This window comes from Glycine soja, chromosome 20 (genome assembly GCF_004193775.1).
Source record: "Glycine soja cultivar W05 chromosome 20, ASM419377v2, whole genome shotgun sequence".
In the NCBI taxonomy this organism is placed as follows: domain Eukaryota; kingdom Viridiplantae; phylum Streptophyta; class Magnoliopsida; order Fabales; family Fabaceae; genus Glycine; species Glycine soja.
Window position 1 is genome coordinate 1,417,201 of NC_041021.1, and position 16,136 is coordinate 1,433,336.

At 32.1% G+C, this 16,136-nt stretch overlaps 2 protein-coding genes and 1 long non-coding RNA gene across 3 annotated transcripts; all 3 read right to left on the reverse strand.

Moving 5' to 3' along the window:
- Positions 1-3,661: 3,661 nt before the first annotated feature.
- On the reverse strand, positions 3,662-4,457 carry LOC114401724 (serine carboxypeptidase-like 50). The gene has a single exon (XM_028364305.1). It carries the CDS (start codon positions 4,285-4,287, stop codon positions 3,832-3,834), a length of 456 nt encoding a protein of 151 aa, XP_028220106.1. The 5' UTR covers positions 4,288-4,457; the 3' UTR covers positions 3,662-3,831.
- A 1,079-nt stretch (positions 4,458-5,536) lies between these two features.
- LOC114401419 (serine carboxypeptidase-like 50) lies at positions 5,537-7,343 on the reverse strand. Its single transcript, XM_028363934.1, has one exon. The coding sequence runs from the start codon at positions 7,146-7,148 to the stop codon at positions 5,823-5,825; it is 1,326 nt and encodes a 441-aa protein (XP_028219735.1). The 5' UTR covers positions 7,149-7,343; the 3' UTR covers positions 5,537-5,822.
- Positions 7,344-7,880: 537 nt separating this feature from the next.
- Positions 7,881-10,741, reverse strand: LOC114401436. Its single transcript, XR_003664272.1, has 4 exons — positions 10,010-10,741; positions 9,581-9,870; positions 8,509-9,359; positions 7,881-8,306 (listed from the first exon to the last, which is right to left on the reverse strand). It is a non-coding gene; the product is annotated as an uncharacterized LOC114401436 (long non-coding RNA).
- Positions 10,742-16,136: the final 5,395 nt, after the last annotated feature.

Sequence of the window (16,136 nt, forward strand, 5' to 3'; positions counted from 1 at the left end):
GGAATTGAGATGAAATCATTCAAATGAAAACATATAGTGTAAGTTAGTAAATGAATTGTTGTATTCTATTGAAATTAGAGGAGTTGAAGCATTAAAAATTAGGTTATTATTTTGGCCTCTATTTTTATAGGTTCAATTTGATCTCTTAATTTATATACATTAAATTCACTTTAGCCCCTTTATTTTTAAAATTTCTAATTAGGTTTTTATTTTTTTAAGTGAATTCAATTTGGTCTCATTTTTTTAAAATATCCGGAGATGATGGAAGAAAAATGAGACCAAATTGAACTAATTTTAAAAAAATAAAAAACCTAATTGAACATTTTAAAACTAAAAAGGCCAAATTGAACCTAAAAATTAAATTAGAGGACCAAAGTGGTAATTAAATCTAAAAATTAAAAGGATAAAATAGTAAAATTAGTATCAATTTATTCTCTTTTTTATTTCTTATATATATATATATATATATATATATATATATATATATATATATATATATATATTACAAAAATTATCTTATAAGAACAATACCTATTTTTTATTACACATATATAAGCAAAAAGAAAAAAAAATTAGTGGGGGCAATTGCCCCCACTAAACAATGGATTTGTCCTCGGGTGCCGGAACGTATTTGGAGATTTTTAAGTATATTATGGAATACCTATTCTGTAATATACTTAAAATCTGAAAATCTGCTATGAAACACATATTCCGTAATACAAAACTTTTGATTTTTGGCTTATGGAATAAGTATTTTAGAATAGATTTTGTTCGAAACACATTTGGAGATTTTGAAGTCTATTATGAAATATCTGTTTGGTAATACAATTGTAAATATGGAAATTTGCTACAAAACACCTATTATGTTGGCTTATGAAATAGATATTCCAGAAGACATTTCAATCAAAACACATGTAGATTTTCATGTCTATTATGGAATACTCGTTCCATACATAATATATTTGTAGATTTGGAAATGTGATATAGAACACTTATTCCGTAATACAAAACTTTTGCTTTTTGACTTATGAAATAGATATTTTGGAACATATTTTAGATTTACAAGTGTATTACAAAATGTGTATTCCATAATAAACTTGTAAATCCTAAAACGTGTTTCAAAATACCTATTTTAGAACAATACTTTGCATTTTTCTTCCAAAATAGGTGCTCCAGAATTTGGGGGAAGGGAGTGTCAAGGCTAATTAAGGGTAATATTATTCACACAATGAAAATGGGAAGTGTAGAAAGCAGGTATGGAAGTGCAGAAAGTAAATACCTCATGTATGAGTTGGATAGTGAGTTCTATTTTTTTAACCTGATCCAACCCATAGCATATAATTAAATTTATTATTATATAAATTAATTATTAAATACAAAAAATATTAATTTATAGCTAACATAGTTTGTTAAATTATTAAATTAAATTACCCATGATTTTTTTTAAGTTATTTTTATCACTATCTTGATTTTGTTTATATTTTCTCATGCTAATAGTCTAATATAATATTTTATTTCTATTTAAAATAACAATATTATATTAGCATTGAAACTATTAATTCCACATGTCAAATATTATCACAATTGGATATCTTTGGAGTACATCTAGTTATTATATACTTACAAAATTTTAAACAAAAATAAAGTATGATTCTAACATTTTATTTTTTGCAAAATAAAATAAATTTTAAATATATAGACCTGATCAATACAATTTGATCCAATTCATTTGTGATTTAATTGGTTTGGATCATGTCTACTAATAAAATTACATAAACTCAATTCAACCCAGTAAAATTTTATTCAGGTGAGTAACCGATCTAGTTAAATTCAGCCCAATGTGGTCTGAACACCACTAGACGAGAAGGAACATTGTCTTTACTTAAGGTGTGATAAGAGGGTACATATTTTCCAATTTTACGGATCATCACTAACGGCAAATATTAAAATCGGACATAAAAAATGTTAGGCAGTAAAAAAAAAGTAATTTAGGTAGTTAAATCAAAACTATTTTACACGTACAAAAAAGATGTAAGCCTTAAATTTTTTAATATATAAAGTTTAATTAAGATTTTAGTTTTCATAATATAAATCTGTTTTAGATTTAGTTCCTAAATAAAATTCTTGACAGTTTCTTATTTTTATGTTTTTATTTTGATAATGTTATTTATAATAAACATTGACACAATACTATTCAGCAAAGCAGAATTTTCAAGATTTATGATTTATATTTCATATTTTGTTATTAACTAATATAATTATAAGTGTAAAATATGTTTTTAATTTTTATATTTTTGTTTAATCTTATCTTTAGTCTTTGAACTTTTATTTCATGCAATTTATCTATAAACTTTATAAAAAATATATTTTTAATCTCTGGACTGACTTTTTAATTTTAATATTTTCTCAGCTTCAAGTTATGATGAGGAATTAAAAAATATTTTTTTATAAAGTTAAAATATGATGTGAAAATTCGAAAACTAAAAATTAAGATCAGATGATATTATAAGTATTAAAAACATATTTTATCCTAATTTTAATATAGATGTTACTAAATACATTTCCAGACTCAAACATCAGTTGCGCTAATCTGAGTTCTTTTGCAAGTGGCTTTATGTCCGAGAGGATGAGAGTTTAGGCTGGTTGACTGGTTGGTGATTTTTTTCCCCATATAGTTGATATGAAACATTACGTGCTTTATCGTTCATGTAATTCATATTTTACCTTCATTTTGTGTTTTAATGTAACTTAGATGTTCACTCAAATCTGACACATTAATTGGTTGAACTAAAAACAAGAGAAATGAGGAAAAGAATCAGAAAAAGTTTTTTCTTTTCTCTCTCATTTGGAATATGAAAAAACAATATAAATCTTAATTTACAATATATAATGTCAAAAGGTTTATAACTATACACACATTCTGATGAATCAACTGAATTAAATTATCTTTTTTTATTGATTTTATAACTAATTTTTAGGTTGCCTATTTTATAAATAAAATATATAATAAATATTTTTTAATATATAAATTATATTCTAGATTTACGACAAATAATTAAATTGTGATATAAAGTTATTTTTAATTCGCCAAAGTTGCATACTAAATTTGTCGTCCCTGTGGCCAGTAGTCTCCAACATGATAGTATCAGTCAGAACTCAGAAACTTCCCTGGTAGAAATTCTAGAGGATTTTCCCAAATGTCTCCACACAGGACAACACTTCTAACACTACTTGCACACCTTTGAATATGGTATAATCTGGACAAGAGGGTATCAAAAAGGAAAAAGGGTATGCAAAACCAAGTGTTCCCTTTATGACAACTTCTAAGTATGGTAATTTGGACAAATTGGGATTCCGTGTTTTGTTTGCTACATTAAATTTACTATATTTAGTTTTCTGAGTAAATAGATCTAATAATGCAAGTAATTTTGTATTCCTGTAAATCTGCAATAAGAGACCCATATTTACCCTGTAATCTCGCATCCCAACTTAAATTCATCATTGAATTTGTAGTGATCTTTCCTTATAATTTTAGCAAGGTATTTCCACAGCAAAACATTAATCATCATAAATAATGAATTCAAAATTGTCAAATGAAAAAATTAAACCTACTTACAAGACATACAAATTGCTTAACAATACTTTTTTTTTTTTTTTTTACTTTTATTCATTCACAGCAGAACTGGAACCATGACATATATATATATATATAATTCGTGATGAATTTCAAATAGTTACATAACAAATATAGACTTCTTAGATACATTTTCATCCTGCACACTTTTAAACAAACCCCTTTCGAAAACCCAATCTTCTATCATTTTTTGAGAATTAACAGTGCTGATCAGTAGACAAAAGATGGCAAGCACCCAAAACCGCAACATTGGTTAGAGACTTCCAATTCTGAACATATCCAGCAAGCTCTCCATTAACCTTCCATATTTTCCTTTCAGCATTCACAAACTCCACAATCCCTTCCCATTTCATTGCTTTCACCCAAACCTCTGTTTGAACCACACCATCCCTCAAATCATGTTGACCTTGATATAACAACACCTTGCTCCACCTCACCAAGTACTCCACCATATATTTCACACTTTCCATCACATCAGCATGTAAGACATCCCCTACAACATCACTACATATCTCATACACAAAAGATTCATTGATCCCCAAGGCCTTCTTCACCTCAGCAATGTTCAAGAAATTTTCAACCAAATCATCCTCACAAGGAACCTTCCTTGTATAGTCATACAAAGTAGGCAACCCAGTCATGTTTTGCAACATTCGCAAAACTTTGTTTCTTGCATCAGTTGCTTCACTCCAATTCCCCACCTGGACTAACCTAACTGCTTCCAATTGAGCCTTCTCCAATTATCCAACAAATGCATCGAACAAGCTTAAGTTAAACTTAGAAATATTTACAAGGGGAAAAAATTACAAAAAGTAAAATGAATTAACTTTTTCTTTATAAATTAAAGTTAGTTTTTACACAAATTAAAATCATTTTTTAGAAAAATTAAATTAAAGAGATTTTGTAAATTAATTTATACACTAGTTAATATTAACTTTTCAAAAATTATTTTATTTTCTATAAATATTTATTGAAAAGTTTATTCAAGTAAAATGAAAAGTGTCGGAATTCCTAAATACGTCAAGTGAAATCTTCTTTCTATCTTTAAAAACATATTTGATGGACATTCACGGATAATAATGTTATCCAACACATTTATGATATAATAGAAAAAAATAAAATAAAAAAATATTAATAAAATATTTAATATAATAAAATATTCATGTATCATTATTCCTATCTTTATGCTCCTGGAAGTTCCATAACTTGAACTCTACTCATTCTGAATTGGCGCCTAAGGCTTAAGGGAACAACTGAACTCAATAAAGCTAGGAAAATCTCAACTATTCTACCACCAAAATGACTAACATCATAAATGATGGCATACCTTGAATAGTTGAAGGAAATAGCCTCACTAAGCTAGTTCTAGGGGTGTCCGTGAGAGCGTTGAATGGGTGCATAAGATTAACGAGAAAGGCCAAGTGTTGATGAAATTCTATGAAGCGATTTCTAGTAATGTGGTAAGGACTATGAAGGGAGGGTGACACTTTTTAACTACAAAAAAATACCCGTATCTTGTTGACCTTCTTCTTAATGACAAGGTAAATCAATTGATTCTTAATGATATTATTAAGTCATCAATTAACATTGTTATCTAGAATTAATACAAGAAAACATTAATCTTCAAAGTCTAAAAAAAAAATACTAAAATAAAGAAACACCATATTTTACTGGATCAAAAGTTATTTAATCCTAAACTTTCCTTCACTTCCATATTAAAAAATATGATACTAGTCCATTTTTGTTTCTTGTTGCAAAACACAGAGTAATCTTGTCTAGCCGCAGGCATTAACAAAAAAAAATGTATCGATTTTATTATACCCACCCCAGATGCACATCCACTTTTACGTTAACACCGGCCTTTTGAAAGATTGTTTCGTTAAAGGAAATAAGGCTAAGGAATTTGTTTTAGCAATAGTCTGGTGACATTTAAAACTATTTTTGCTTTTACATGTAATTTTGAGTTCTGATATAAAATTGGAAACTCTCCATAGCTAAGTCGTGCACTAATAATGACGTAGAATTATACAGAGAAAAAAAAAAAAATACTAAACCTGCTAAACCATTCATTTTCTTGAAATGAGATTCTTAAACCTCATCCATTAGTAATCTCACTCTCACTCACGGTTTAATGTCGCTAGTTTCACTACAAATACAACGAAGTGAAATTTCTTGAAACATTTTCCTGCTATTTAAACAAACCCCTTTCCAAAACCCAATCTTCTATCATTTTTTGAGAATTAACTGGCTGATCAGTAGGCAAAAGATGACCAGCCCCCAAAACCACAACATTGGTGAGAGACTTCCAATTTTGAACATACCCTGCAAGCTCTCCATTAACCTTCCATATTTTTCTTTCAGAATTCAGAAATTCCACAATCCCTTCCCATTTCACTGTCTTCACCCAAACCTCTGTTTGAACCACACCATCCCTCAAATCATGCTGACCTTGATATAACAACACCTTGCTCCTACTCAACAAGTATTCCACCATATATTTCACACTTTTCATCACATCAGCATGTAATACATCCCCAACAACATCACTGCATGACTCATACGCAAATGATTCATTGATCCCCAAGGCCTTCTTCACCTCGCCAATGTTCAAGAATTGCTCAACCAAATCATCCTCATAGGGTGTTTTCCTTGTATAGTCATATAAAGTAGCCAACCCTGTCATGCTCTGCAACATTTTCAAGACTTTGTTTCTTGCATCAGTTGCTTCACTCCAATTGCCCATCTGGGCCAATCTAACTGCTTCCAATTGAGCTTTCTCCAACTCATTCTTCTGCCTCTTATTGATCAATCCAACATAATAAGCATTCACAGCATGACTAACCACTTGAGTTTCGGGGTCAGTTAATCCATCCCCAATAGCCACACCAGCCAAATTCACTCTTTCAGAAACATTCAAGTTTGCATTTTTCTCTAATATATAGTACCCAATTGCAGGCACATACTTCCCTGCATAGCTTTCACCAGTAATATAAATAGGGCGATTCTTGAAAAGGGGGTCAAGTTGAACAAACCTGGTTATAGCAGCAAAAAGATGCTTTGCAATGCCGTTTTGATCCGTTGGAATTTCTTGTCTCGTTGAGGCCACACTGAGGCCAGTTCCAATGGGATTGTCAAGGAAAAGAAGGCCAAAGATTCTATTCCAAGCACCAGGGTTGGGTTGAAGGGTGAGTGATTCGGTGACACGCCACGGTCCAAGTTCATACAAGTTTCCAATCATGGAGGAGCAGCCAGGACCACCTTGGAGCCATATGAGAAGTGGAGTTTGAGAGAGAGGTAAAGTTGAGTTCTGTGCTTCGTAGAAAGCATAGAAAATGGAAGAAGTTGAAGTGGGACTTATTGGAAGGTAACCATGCTTTGTTGGGAATGCTTCTTTAGGGAATGAATTGGTTGATTTTGAAGAAGCTGAGACTAAGAGAGGACATAGAAAGAAGCAGAAGTAGAAAAAGGCATAGTTTTTTATGAAGGGGTACTTGTGGGTCGTTGACTCCATCATCTACTAGTGTATATTTGAGTATATGCACTCTGTAGTGTAATATATGAACTGAACTAATAGCTATACTTTGGTAAAAATCCTTTGGGTTTAGATACCAACAAGAAACATAAAAAAACGGTGATGAGAATGGCATTGAAGAAGCAGAAGAAGATAAGTGCTTTAAGGAATAGGGAGGTGGGTGTCGTTGACAATATACATGTGTAACGTGTATGGACTGACCTAAGTGTCGTACGTCTACCACCAGCTAACGTTCTTTTAATTAAATACTAGTGATAGTGATAATTCATTTAAAAATGAAAATATCTTTAATCACCGGATTTTTATTGAATTATCTCTAAAAAGAATTCACATTAATTTTATATATCTTATTTATCGTTCTCGTGTGAATTTCTTGTTTAGTATCAAGCAATTTCAACTAAAAATATATAATTGAAGAAAAAGGTTCACATTAAATTTTCATATAATAAAAGTCTTAATTTAAATAAGGATAAATGATCATTTTTAACCTTTTAAATAAGATAAATGATCAAAATAATTTTATTTTTTAAAATAAAAAATCATTTTAAGAAAAATAAATAAGATAAAAGAATAAAATAATTATCTGACCATTTAAATAATAAAGTAGATTTGAAACGTCAACCTGAGATGAATTTCTTAAAATGTTTTTGTTTTTGTTTTTGTTTTTACAATAAATTCAACCTGTAATTCAAAATATAATCAGACCAATATATGTTGCTACAGTTAAGCCAATTTGGTGTAAAGTACATCAAATGTTTTTCAGAATCATCAATATTTGCAGCAACTTCTGTTCTTAACTAAATCAAGGTGCACATGAGCTAAGTCAATTAATATGTAAGGCATGCACTATGATATGAACCTGAGTTAAGGTAAAAAAAAAAAAAGAATCAAAAGAGTGAAACTATAACTCAATTTCACATATGCAAATTCAAATGCTTTCACCAAATAGAATCAAATGATTTCACCAAAATGCAAATTCACATATATAAAGCAACCAACTTCTAGTATTTGACAGAGAAACCAACTTATGGCTTGCTGAGTCATAATCTAGCAGCTCATCACCATCATCTTCATTGCAATCACAGGTCCTCCTCTTCTTTCTAGCCTTTTTTTCTCCTACATTTTACACTAACAGAAGAACTGCAATCAAAACCAGAACAAACATGCCAGTATTTCTGTTGTATCTCCTTTCTGATTCAGCTCAAGTAACTCATCAAAGTTGGAATTCATTTTCAGAAACCCTTTGCCCATAGTTCAAATATAGCAGTAGATAAAGGGGGAAAACTGGAGACTTAAAAAAACAATACATGACCAGGTTTCATCATAATATTCTTTAAATTACCTGACAAGTTCTCAAAGTAAAACTTCCTTAAGGCTATAGAAGCTGTGAACAATCAAATCCAATAATTAACTCACCTACAAAAACAAATGGAATTCACTTTCTTCAGTATCACTCAAGCATTTACTTCCTTAAGCAAAAAATGGAAAAATGGAATTCACACAAGCTGTTATTATAAGCAACCAATTTCTGTACTGCAGAATCAACACCCTCCTTATTAGTTCTCGACAGGATTCATCAGCAAATATGATGACAATTTATTTACAATTCCAGGACCTGAGATTATGTGAACATTTACTATATGAGCCCAATTCAATATACGAAAGACCCCTCTGAGATAATGGAATAAAAAGTCATATTGAATGCAGAAATAGATAAGACTAAGAGGAAGCCAGAACAAGATTCAATGATAGTTGAGCAGTCTTACCCTTCATATTGCATGGTCATTGTGTTGCCAATATCAGCAAATTTACGATCCTCAAAGATTAAGAAGTTATCTTTTTCTGCAATCTTCAGTAAAATAAAGCATATATTAGATCAACTAGACCAGAAATGTACAAGATTGCCTGAAACTTATCACACACAATGCTCACAGTACAAAACACCCTTATCATTGGTTAAAGGCAGGAATTGGCATCATGTTTGAATAAATTCAAGCAAATCTTCTAGTGTGCTAATGTCAATAATATCAGAAACCAAAAGGTTTCTTGTGCTATCCTGTGAAGGAAAAAAGGCATATAGACAAAGGAGAGCATCTTTTAGCACTATACTGAGAGAAGATTAGAGCCAAAATCAGCAGTAAAATCTGGAAAAATATCTACATGAGTCTTCAGCAAGCATATCTCAGGTCCAACCTGAAAGAGAAAACCGTTTAAATTAGTTAAAAGAAAATATATGATCATGACCAATCTTCTAATTAGAATCCAGTTGATGTTAATAAGCCAGAGAACACAGGATTCTTTCATGTATATAAGCAAGAAAACAAAATTACAAGTTCTAAGTAAGAAAATACTTGCAAGCTGATGATCCAAGTGAACAAAATAGCACTTGTTCCTAAAAAAGATATCAGAACTACCTTCTCAGCAATTTCAAGCAATTCAGCTCCAGTTCCAACATCAGCAGCCAAACACATATTACTCTCCTTCTCAGCCATTATCTCAAACAACCTCTGTCCCATTGGATAATTCAACAGCTTAGCCCTCTCCCCAAATGACAAAGCTTTGACCTTAGTTACAGGCTGTAACTACGGTTTACAGGCTTCTCCACCTTTGTCAAAGCAGCAACCTTACGATTATCCTCTAAGAATTTCGTAACAACCCTACCATCTCTTCATCAAGCTTCCCATGATTGCTCAAAATTTTGACCCTTGGCATATAGTGAAAGGATGCAGATTATAAAGTTGTGTAGTAATGTAGTCCCAGTCAGCTTTCTAAACATGCAGCTTCAAGTGTTCATTTTAAATACGAATTTCATTAGGTAAACCAAATATAGAGGCAGACTCTACCTTGAGAGATCAGAGTCCTTACGTTTTGTTCAGAAGCACATCTACACTATCCAGAGCTCCTCCTCCAAAGACAGCATCTCTACCTAAACTTAATGAAAACATCAAGAAGCACATGTTCTATTGCTAGTGATTATTTATTAATCTTCTGCCTATGCCATTTGATTTCCTAGATAGTTTGTTTAAATGACATGTAATCAGTGGATATAGCATGTGCAAGATATATATATTACTGGAGCATATAAAAAAATTGAAGACAAATAATCTTGGATTTTATCTTATCCAAAAAAAATCTCCATTTAAAGGCCAAAGTGCAGGCTAATCAGAATGCTCTTCAAACAGTATATTTCTTTTCTAGTTCAATTGCGACATTCATAAGAATATGAGTATAATTTTATAACTCTGGTTAAAGCTGAGTTACTCCTGAAGGTTTTGAGTTCAGTTCAGTTACATTTTAGCCCTTGGATTCTACTTACTATTTTTATGGTTTTTTCGTTTGCTTCTAAACATATTGACAAGTAAAAACTTTCCTTATATTCACTTGTGAGCAAAATGTATGATTTCCCAAGTGATGTCTACTTCTTCCAATATGCAAATTTTATATACACTTTAGATGAATACTAACAAATTCGTATATATGTGAATAAACAACTGATTTGGCACCGGCAAAGACAAAAAATAGCTTCAACAAAGGACAAAGTAGTTGTCGGTTCCTCATACAATCTATAATCTTCAATTTTCAGGTATAGGTTGTAACACCGTTTTGGGTAAAATAAATAAAAAGAGTTTTATTTAAAAATTAATAAAGTTTTTAGACATTAAATAAACGAGAGAAAAAAGTTTTTGTTAATTAAAATAAGAGTTTCATAGTATTAAAAAATAAATAGAGTAAAATGATGTTTTAGATAATGAAAAGATGTTTTAATTGGTTATTTATTTAATGAAATAGTAAAATAGAGTTCTTTTTTATAAAATAAAAAAATAAAAAATAGAGTAAATAATATGTTCAGAGTATCCTAACTATAAATAGAAACATATTAGGTCAGCTTTTACATTTACTATATGTATGTTTCTACGCTTCCTCTTCTTCCCAAATTCATTATTTCTTCTTTCTCTCCCAAAATCTTTTTTTTTTCCCGCATATATCCAAACATGTTCCAGTAAAACTACAATCTCGAACTCATTCACCATTGGATCGTTCTGAATATAGTACACTACCTTCGGAACTCATTTTCGCACATTTGCACCATTAAGATTTGTGAAATAATGCTTGTAGAGAGAAAAATACCCATCTCACAGAGACAATGAAATTGAGACTTTAATCCCTTTTTTTTTTCTTTAACACTTGGAAATTCTAGCAAAGCAGCCAAAGAAAAAACTTGAGGAATCTTAGGAAACTACTAGAGATGTCATTGTCCCTGCCGGACTTTACATGTGAGTCCGCTTAGAGGTAAGGGATGAGTTTATTGCAATTGAGGTAAGGGCGAACATGTGTAGGGGTCCTTAGAGAATCAAATTGGAATTAATTTTGGGATGTTTTTTATGCGTTCTAATTTTTCTTGTACAATGATAACTATGAATTGCTCACGTTTGACGGGTCAATTGATGCCCTGATACGAATTGGATGGTTTAATTGAGTGTTTGAATTTGAATGTTAAAAATCTAGAAATTTGGAAATTCTTGATTCTTGCATGTTTTCTGGAAATTGATTGAGGGGTTTTGTTCCCTATGATGTGATCACATGTTCTATTCTATTATTGATAAGTGAATGATTATATGCCTTAAATGTTGAAAGATTGCTATTGTATGATTATATATATATATATATATATAAAATGTACGAGAAGCGACAATGTATTAGTTAGAAGGCGTGATGAGACATGTGTTGTGAACAAATGTGGGATTAATACGTTCCTCAATGTGATTATACATGTTATTGTGAAGTGTAAAGTGATGATGACATTGAGTTGTGAGTTATGAACTGTACAATCACACAATTGTAAGACATTTTAAGGGCGATGAATTTTTGCAAGATGAGTATTGTGATGGGATCCATTGTGAGAATCTGACGAGTTGAATCATTTTGAGGCGCGACAAGTTAAAATAATTTTGAAAACGATTGAGTAGTTGTATGTATTGCATAGTTCAAACTCTAGTGGCTCATATATGATTTTAAATGTCTGTTTTAATGAGATGATTAGTTATATAAGCATGACATATTAATATTATTACTGTGTGATATGTATATGATGCACGAGACGTAATAATGTGATGTCTTAGGATTATGAAAGTGTGATGAACTGTGTGTAAGTAACAAGTTGAGTATGTGTTAAATTGAGAGATCTCACATGTATTGAGATGTTGTAAGCTATGAATCGTACAATCTCACGGCTGTAAGACCTTTTTAAGGCAACGAGTTAATGCACAACGAGTATTATGATGGGATCCACTGTGGGAACCCAACAAGTTGAATCACTTTGAGGCGCGACGAGTTAAAATTATTTTGAGAACAATTGAGGGACCATGTGTTTTGTATAGTTTATAGATAGAGTTTGCATGTTAAAATGTTTTTGGGTTGAACTTGAATTGGGAGGGAGAGGTCCTGACGGACTCTTCAGAGTCTAGGCCTTGGGGGTAAATACACTCGATTTGAGTGCTCCTTTAAGCCTGTGCAATCCCATATGGTTGGAGCATTCTTGCAAAACCGCGTGACCCTGACTGGTCTCTCTATGATTTTACCTAGTGAAAGTGACTTGGCTTACAAGTGTGTGGTCTGTGTTATCATGTACTACTAGGCGTCCGACGAGGTTTTTCACTGACATGGTACCACATTGCATATAGGATTGAGTCTTAGTGTATCTGTTGCATAATGTCTGTGTAATGATCATTGTGACTTGTTACTTGATGATGAGTAATGAATTGTGTGAGTGAGAGATGATGTGTTGTACTTGAGATTCATTGTTCTGAACACATGATTAATGTGAAGGTGTGGAATGTGATTTTGTGATTAAATCCTTGAGACAAGTGATGTTACGTGTTGAGTATTGAAATGATACAAATTGTGCTAAGTTGAACTTGTTATACTTATCTTATGTGTGTGTGTGTGGGTGGGTGTGTTATCTCTACATGTTTAGGAATGGGATAACACACTCCTTGTGTGTTGTTTGTATTTGGATCCTGTGATGATCTCGAACCTTGTGTTCGTGGGAGCAGAGGACTAGGTGGATTACTTTAAGGAACCTCATACTAGAGGACACTGAAACACAATGTTCTGATAGGATGTGACATTGAGGCATGAGTTTTTGTTTTAATTGCATGATGTTTTGAATGTGTTATTTTACTTTATTTTATTTTGATGCTTAACTTGAGTTCTTTTGTAAACTTAGACGACTTTGTTTTGAGTCGGAAATGTTTTTATATCCTTAATTGATAAGTTTTTAATTTGGTGATTAATGCAAATATAAACCTTTTACCCACATGAGCTTATTTATGTTTATTGAATAAAATAATTTTATATAATTTCACATTTCCATGTATTATATTATATAAATATGTATATCGGGGTAGAGGGTGTCACATAGGTAGGTTTGCATTTGTGCACTTTAACTTATTGCCCTAACAAACATGAACTACTCCTGGTACAAAAACTAGTCTCATAAAAACTATTTTACACAAAGTTATGAAATTGGTCTAATCATTGATCCGATTGAGGTAATGAGTTAATGGGTCAGTGGTCCAACCAGTGGGCTAGTGATTAGTCCTGTTTGACCTGATATATATATTAAAAAATTCAAAATAATATATGCATATATTATATATAAGTATATAACTAACATTATTTAATTAAGAAAAGTTTACTCATACTCTAAAATCCAAAATAACAATTGAAGTATTAAAGTTGACAACACAAGTCCACAAATTATAATTCAATAACACAATTACACAAGTCATGAATTTTTTTGGAGCTTTTTTTTTTGTTTTTTAATAAGCGAAATGGGTTTTAAAAACCGGCCCAGGTTGCCGGGTTTACCCTTAACCGATCGGGTTATCCCGAGCCAGATGTGTGACATCCCAATTTTTCGTAAATAAATTTAAAAAGTTTTTTAGTAAAAATAAATAAATAAATAAATATAGAGCAAATAATAGGCTGAGTACCCTAGGTATAAATAGTTATGTTAAGTCAGCTGCCTCCTTTTTGGCCTCATTTTCGTTCTTCCCATTCTTTTCTCAAAACCCTTTCTTTTTCCCGCAGCCCACCAAACCTGTCTCAGAAAAATGACGATCTCTAACCTGTTTACCGTTGGATCGTTGTGAAATTTGAGTATCATGTTTGCAACCCAATTCCGAACATTCTCACCGTTGGGAATTTCAAAATCATATCTGAGATTAGAGGAAAACCCTTCGCATTGTAGCATTTTAATTTCCCGCAGGAACCCAAATCTGTCTCGGTAAAACTACAATCCCGGTTTCGTTAGCCGTTGGATTTTCATGAAATTTGGATATGTTATTCGAAATTCAATTCCGCACGCTTCCACCGTTGGGATTTGCGAAATAATATTCGTGGAGGGAGAAAAAGGAATCGCATGAAGACAGTACAAGTGGAGGTTTCAATCTCTTCTCCGTCTCTCTGACGTTTGGGAATTCTATCGAAGCAGTCGGAGGAATAATTGAAAGAATTTTAGGGAACCGCTAGAGATGTTGCTATCGCTGGCTGAAGACACGTGAGTCCGCTCAGAGGTAAGGGATGAGTTATTCACAATTGGGGGTTAGTGAGAACATGTGTAGGGATCCTTAGAGGATTAAATTGAGGTTTTATTTTGGGATGTTTATTAAATTACAAATTTTCCTTTATGATTATAAATAAAATATTGATGTCCTAATGAAAATTGTTTGATAAATTGTGCTCTTGATATTTATATATTTTGACCTATGATTTTGATATAAGTGTGTAATATTATTTGAGGGGTTTTAGTTCTCATGTTGTGATAGTCTTTTGTATAAATTGTTATATTGAGGATATGAAATGATGATTCAAATTGTGAGTATGTGATGAATTGTGAAATAACATGTGCTTTGAGATTATAATATTGTTATTGAGATTGAGTATAAGTGTAAAGTTGAACATGTGTTAATTTGTGAGATACGTGAAAACATGTGATGGTGGATTGTGACACTATGAGATGTGAAATTGTGAATGAGTTTTAGTTGTGGATAAGTGTGTAGTTAACACTTGATGTGAAATTACTTGTGTTATAAGCTATGAATTGTACAATAACCCGACCAGTGTTATCTTGAGAAAAGTATAAATGCGCAGTGTTAAAGAGAAAGTGTAGGTTTCCTATCTAGGAACCAGTGTTAAAGAGAAAGTGTAGGTTCCTATTTAGGAACCGGTGTTAAATTGTAGCGCAATATGTTGTACGTGTTTAAGACACGAGTGTGAGGTCGTGGGTATTGTATAATTCACTAGCAGTGTCTGTGTGCTAAAATGATTTTAGGGGTTGGACCTGAATCAGGAGGGAGAGGCCCTGACGGACTCTTCGGAGTGTAGGTCTTGGGGGTCATCGGGTTTGAGTGCTCCTTTAAGCCTATACTGATCCCATATGGTTGGAGCATTCTCGCAAAACATCGTGACCCTGACTGGTCTCCCTATGATCTTACTTAGTGAGAGTGACCTGACAAACCCATTGTGTGGTGTGTCTTGTTATGTACTCCTAAGCGCCCCAAGGTGGTTTTTCACTGACATGGTACCACATTGCATGTAGGCTTGAGTCTTAGCATAATTGTCTCATGCGCTTGCTAATTGTTTATTATGAAATTGAGGTGTTATTATGTCTTGATTAGAACGTGTGATTCTTGTGTAAGGTGATTGATGGATGAAAAGTGAATTTTGAATGACAAAGTGATGAAATAATGTGAGATATGCTAAGTAAATTGTATTTGGCTACTATATGTTGTTTTGTTTCTCTCTAGTAGTTAGAAATGTGATAACTCACTCCCGGTTTGCTGTTTGTGTTTGGATCCTGTGATGATCTTGAACCTTGTGTTCGGGGGAGCAGATGGCTAGGTGAAGTGCTTAAAGGAACCTTGTGCTGAAGGACGTTGGGACACAATGCTTTGATAGGATGTGACA

Excerpts from the sequence above, each read along its gene's own strand:
- LOC114401724 (XM_028364305.1), bottom strand. The coding sequence starts at position 4,287 with ATGTTGCAAAACATGACTGGGTTGCCTACTTTGTATGACTATACAAGG.
- LOC114401419 (XM_028363934.1), bottom strand. The coding sequence starts at position 7,148 with ATGATGGAGTCAACGACCCACAAGTACCCCTTCATAAAAAACTATGCC.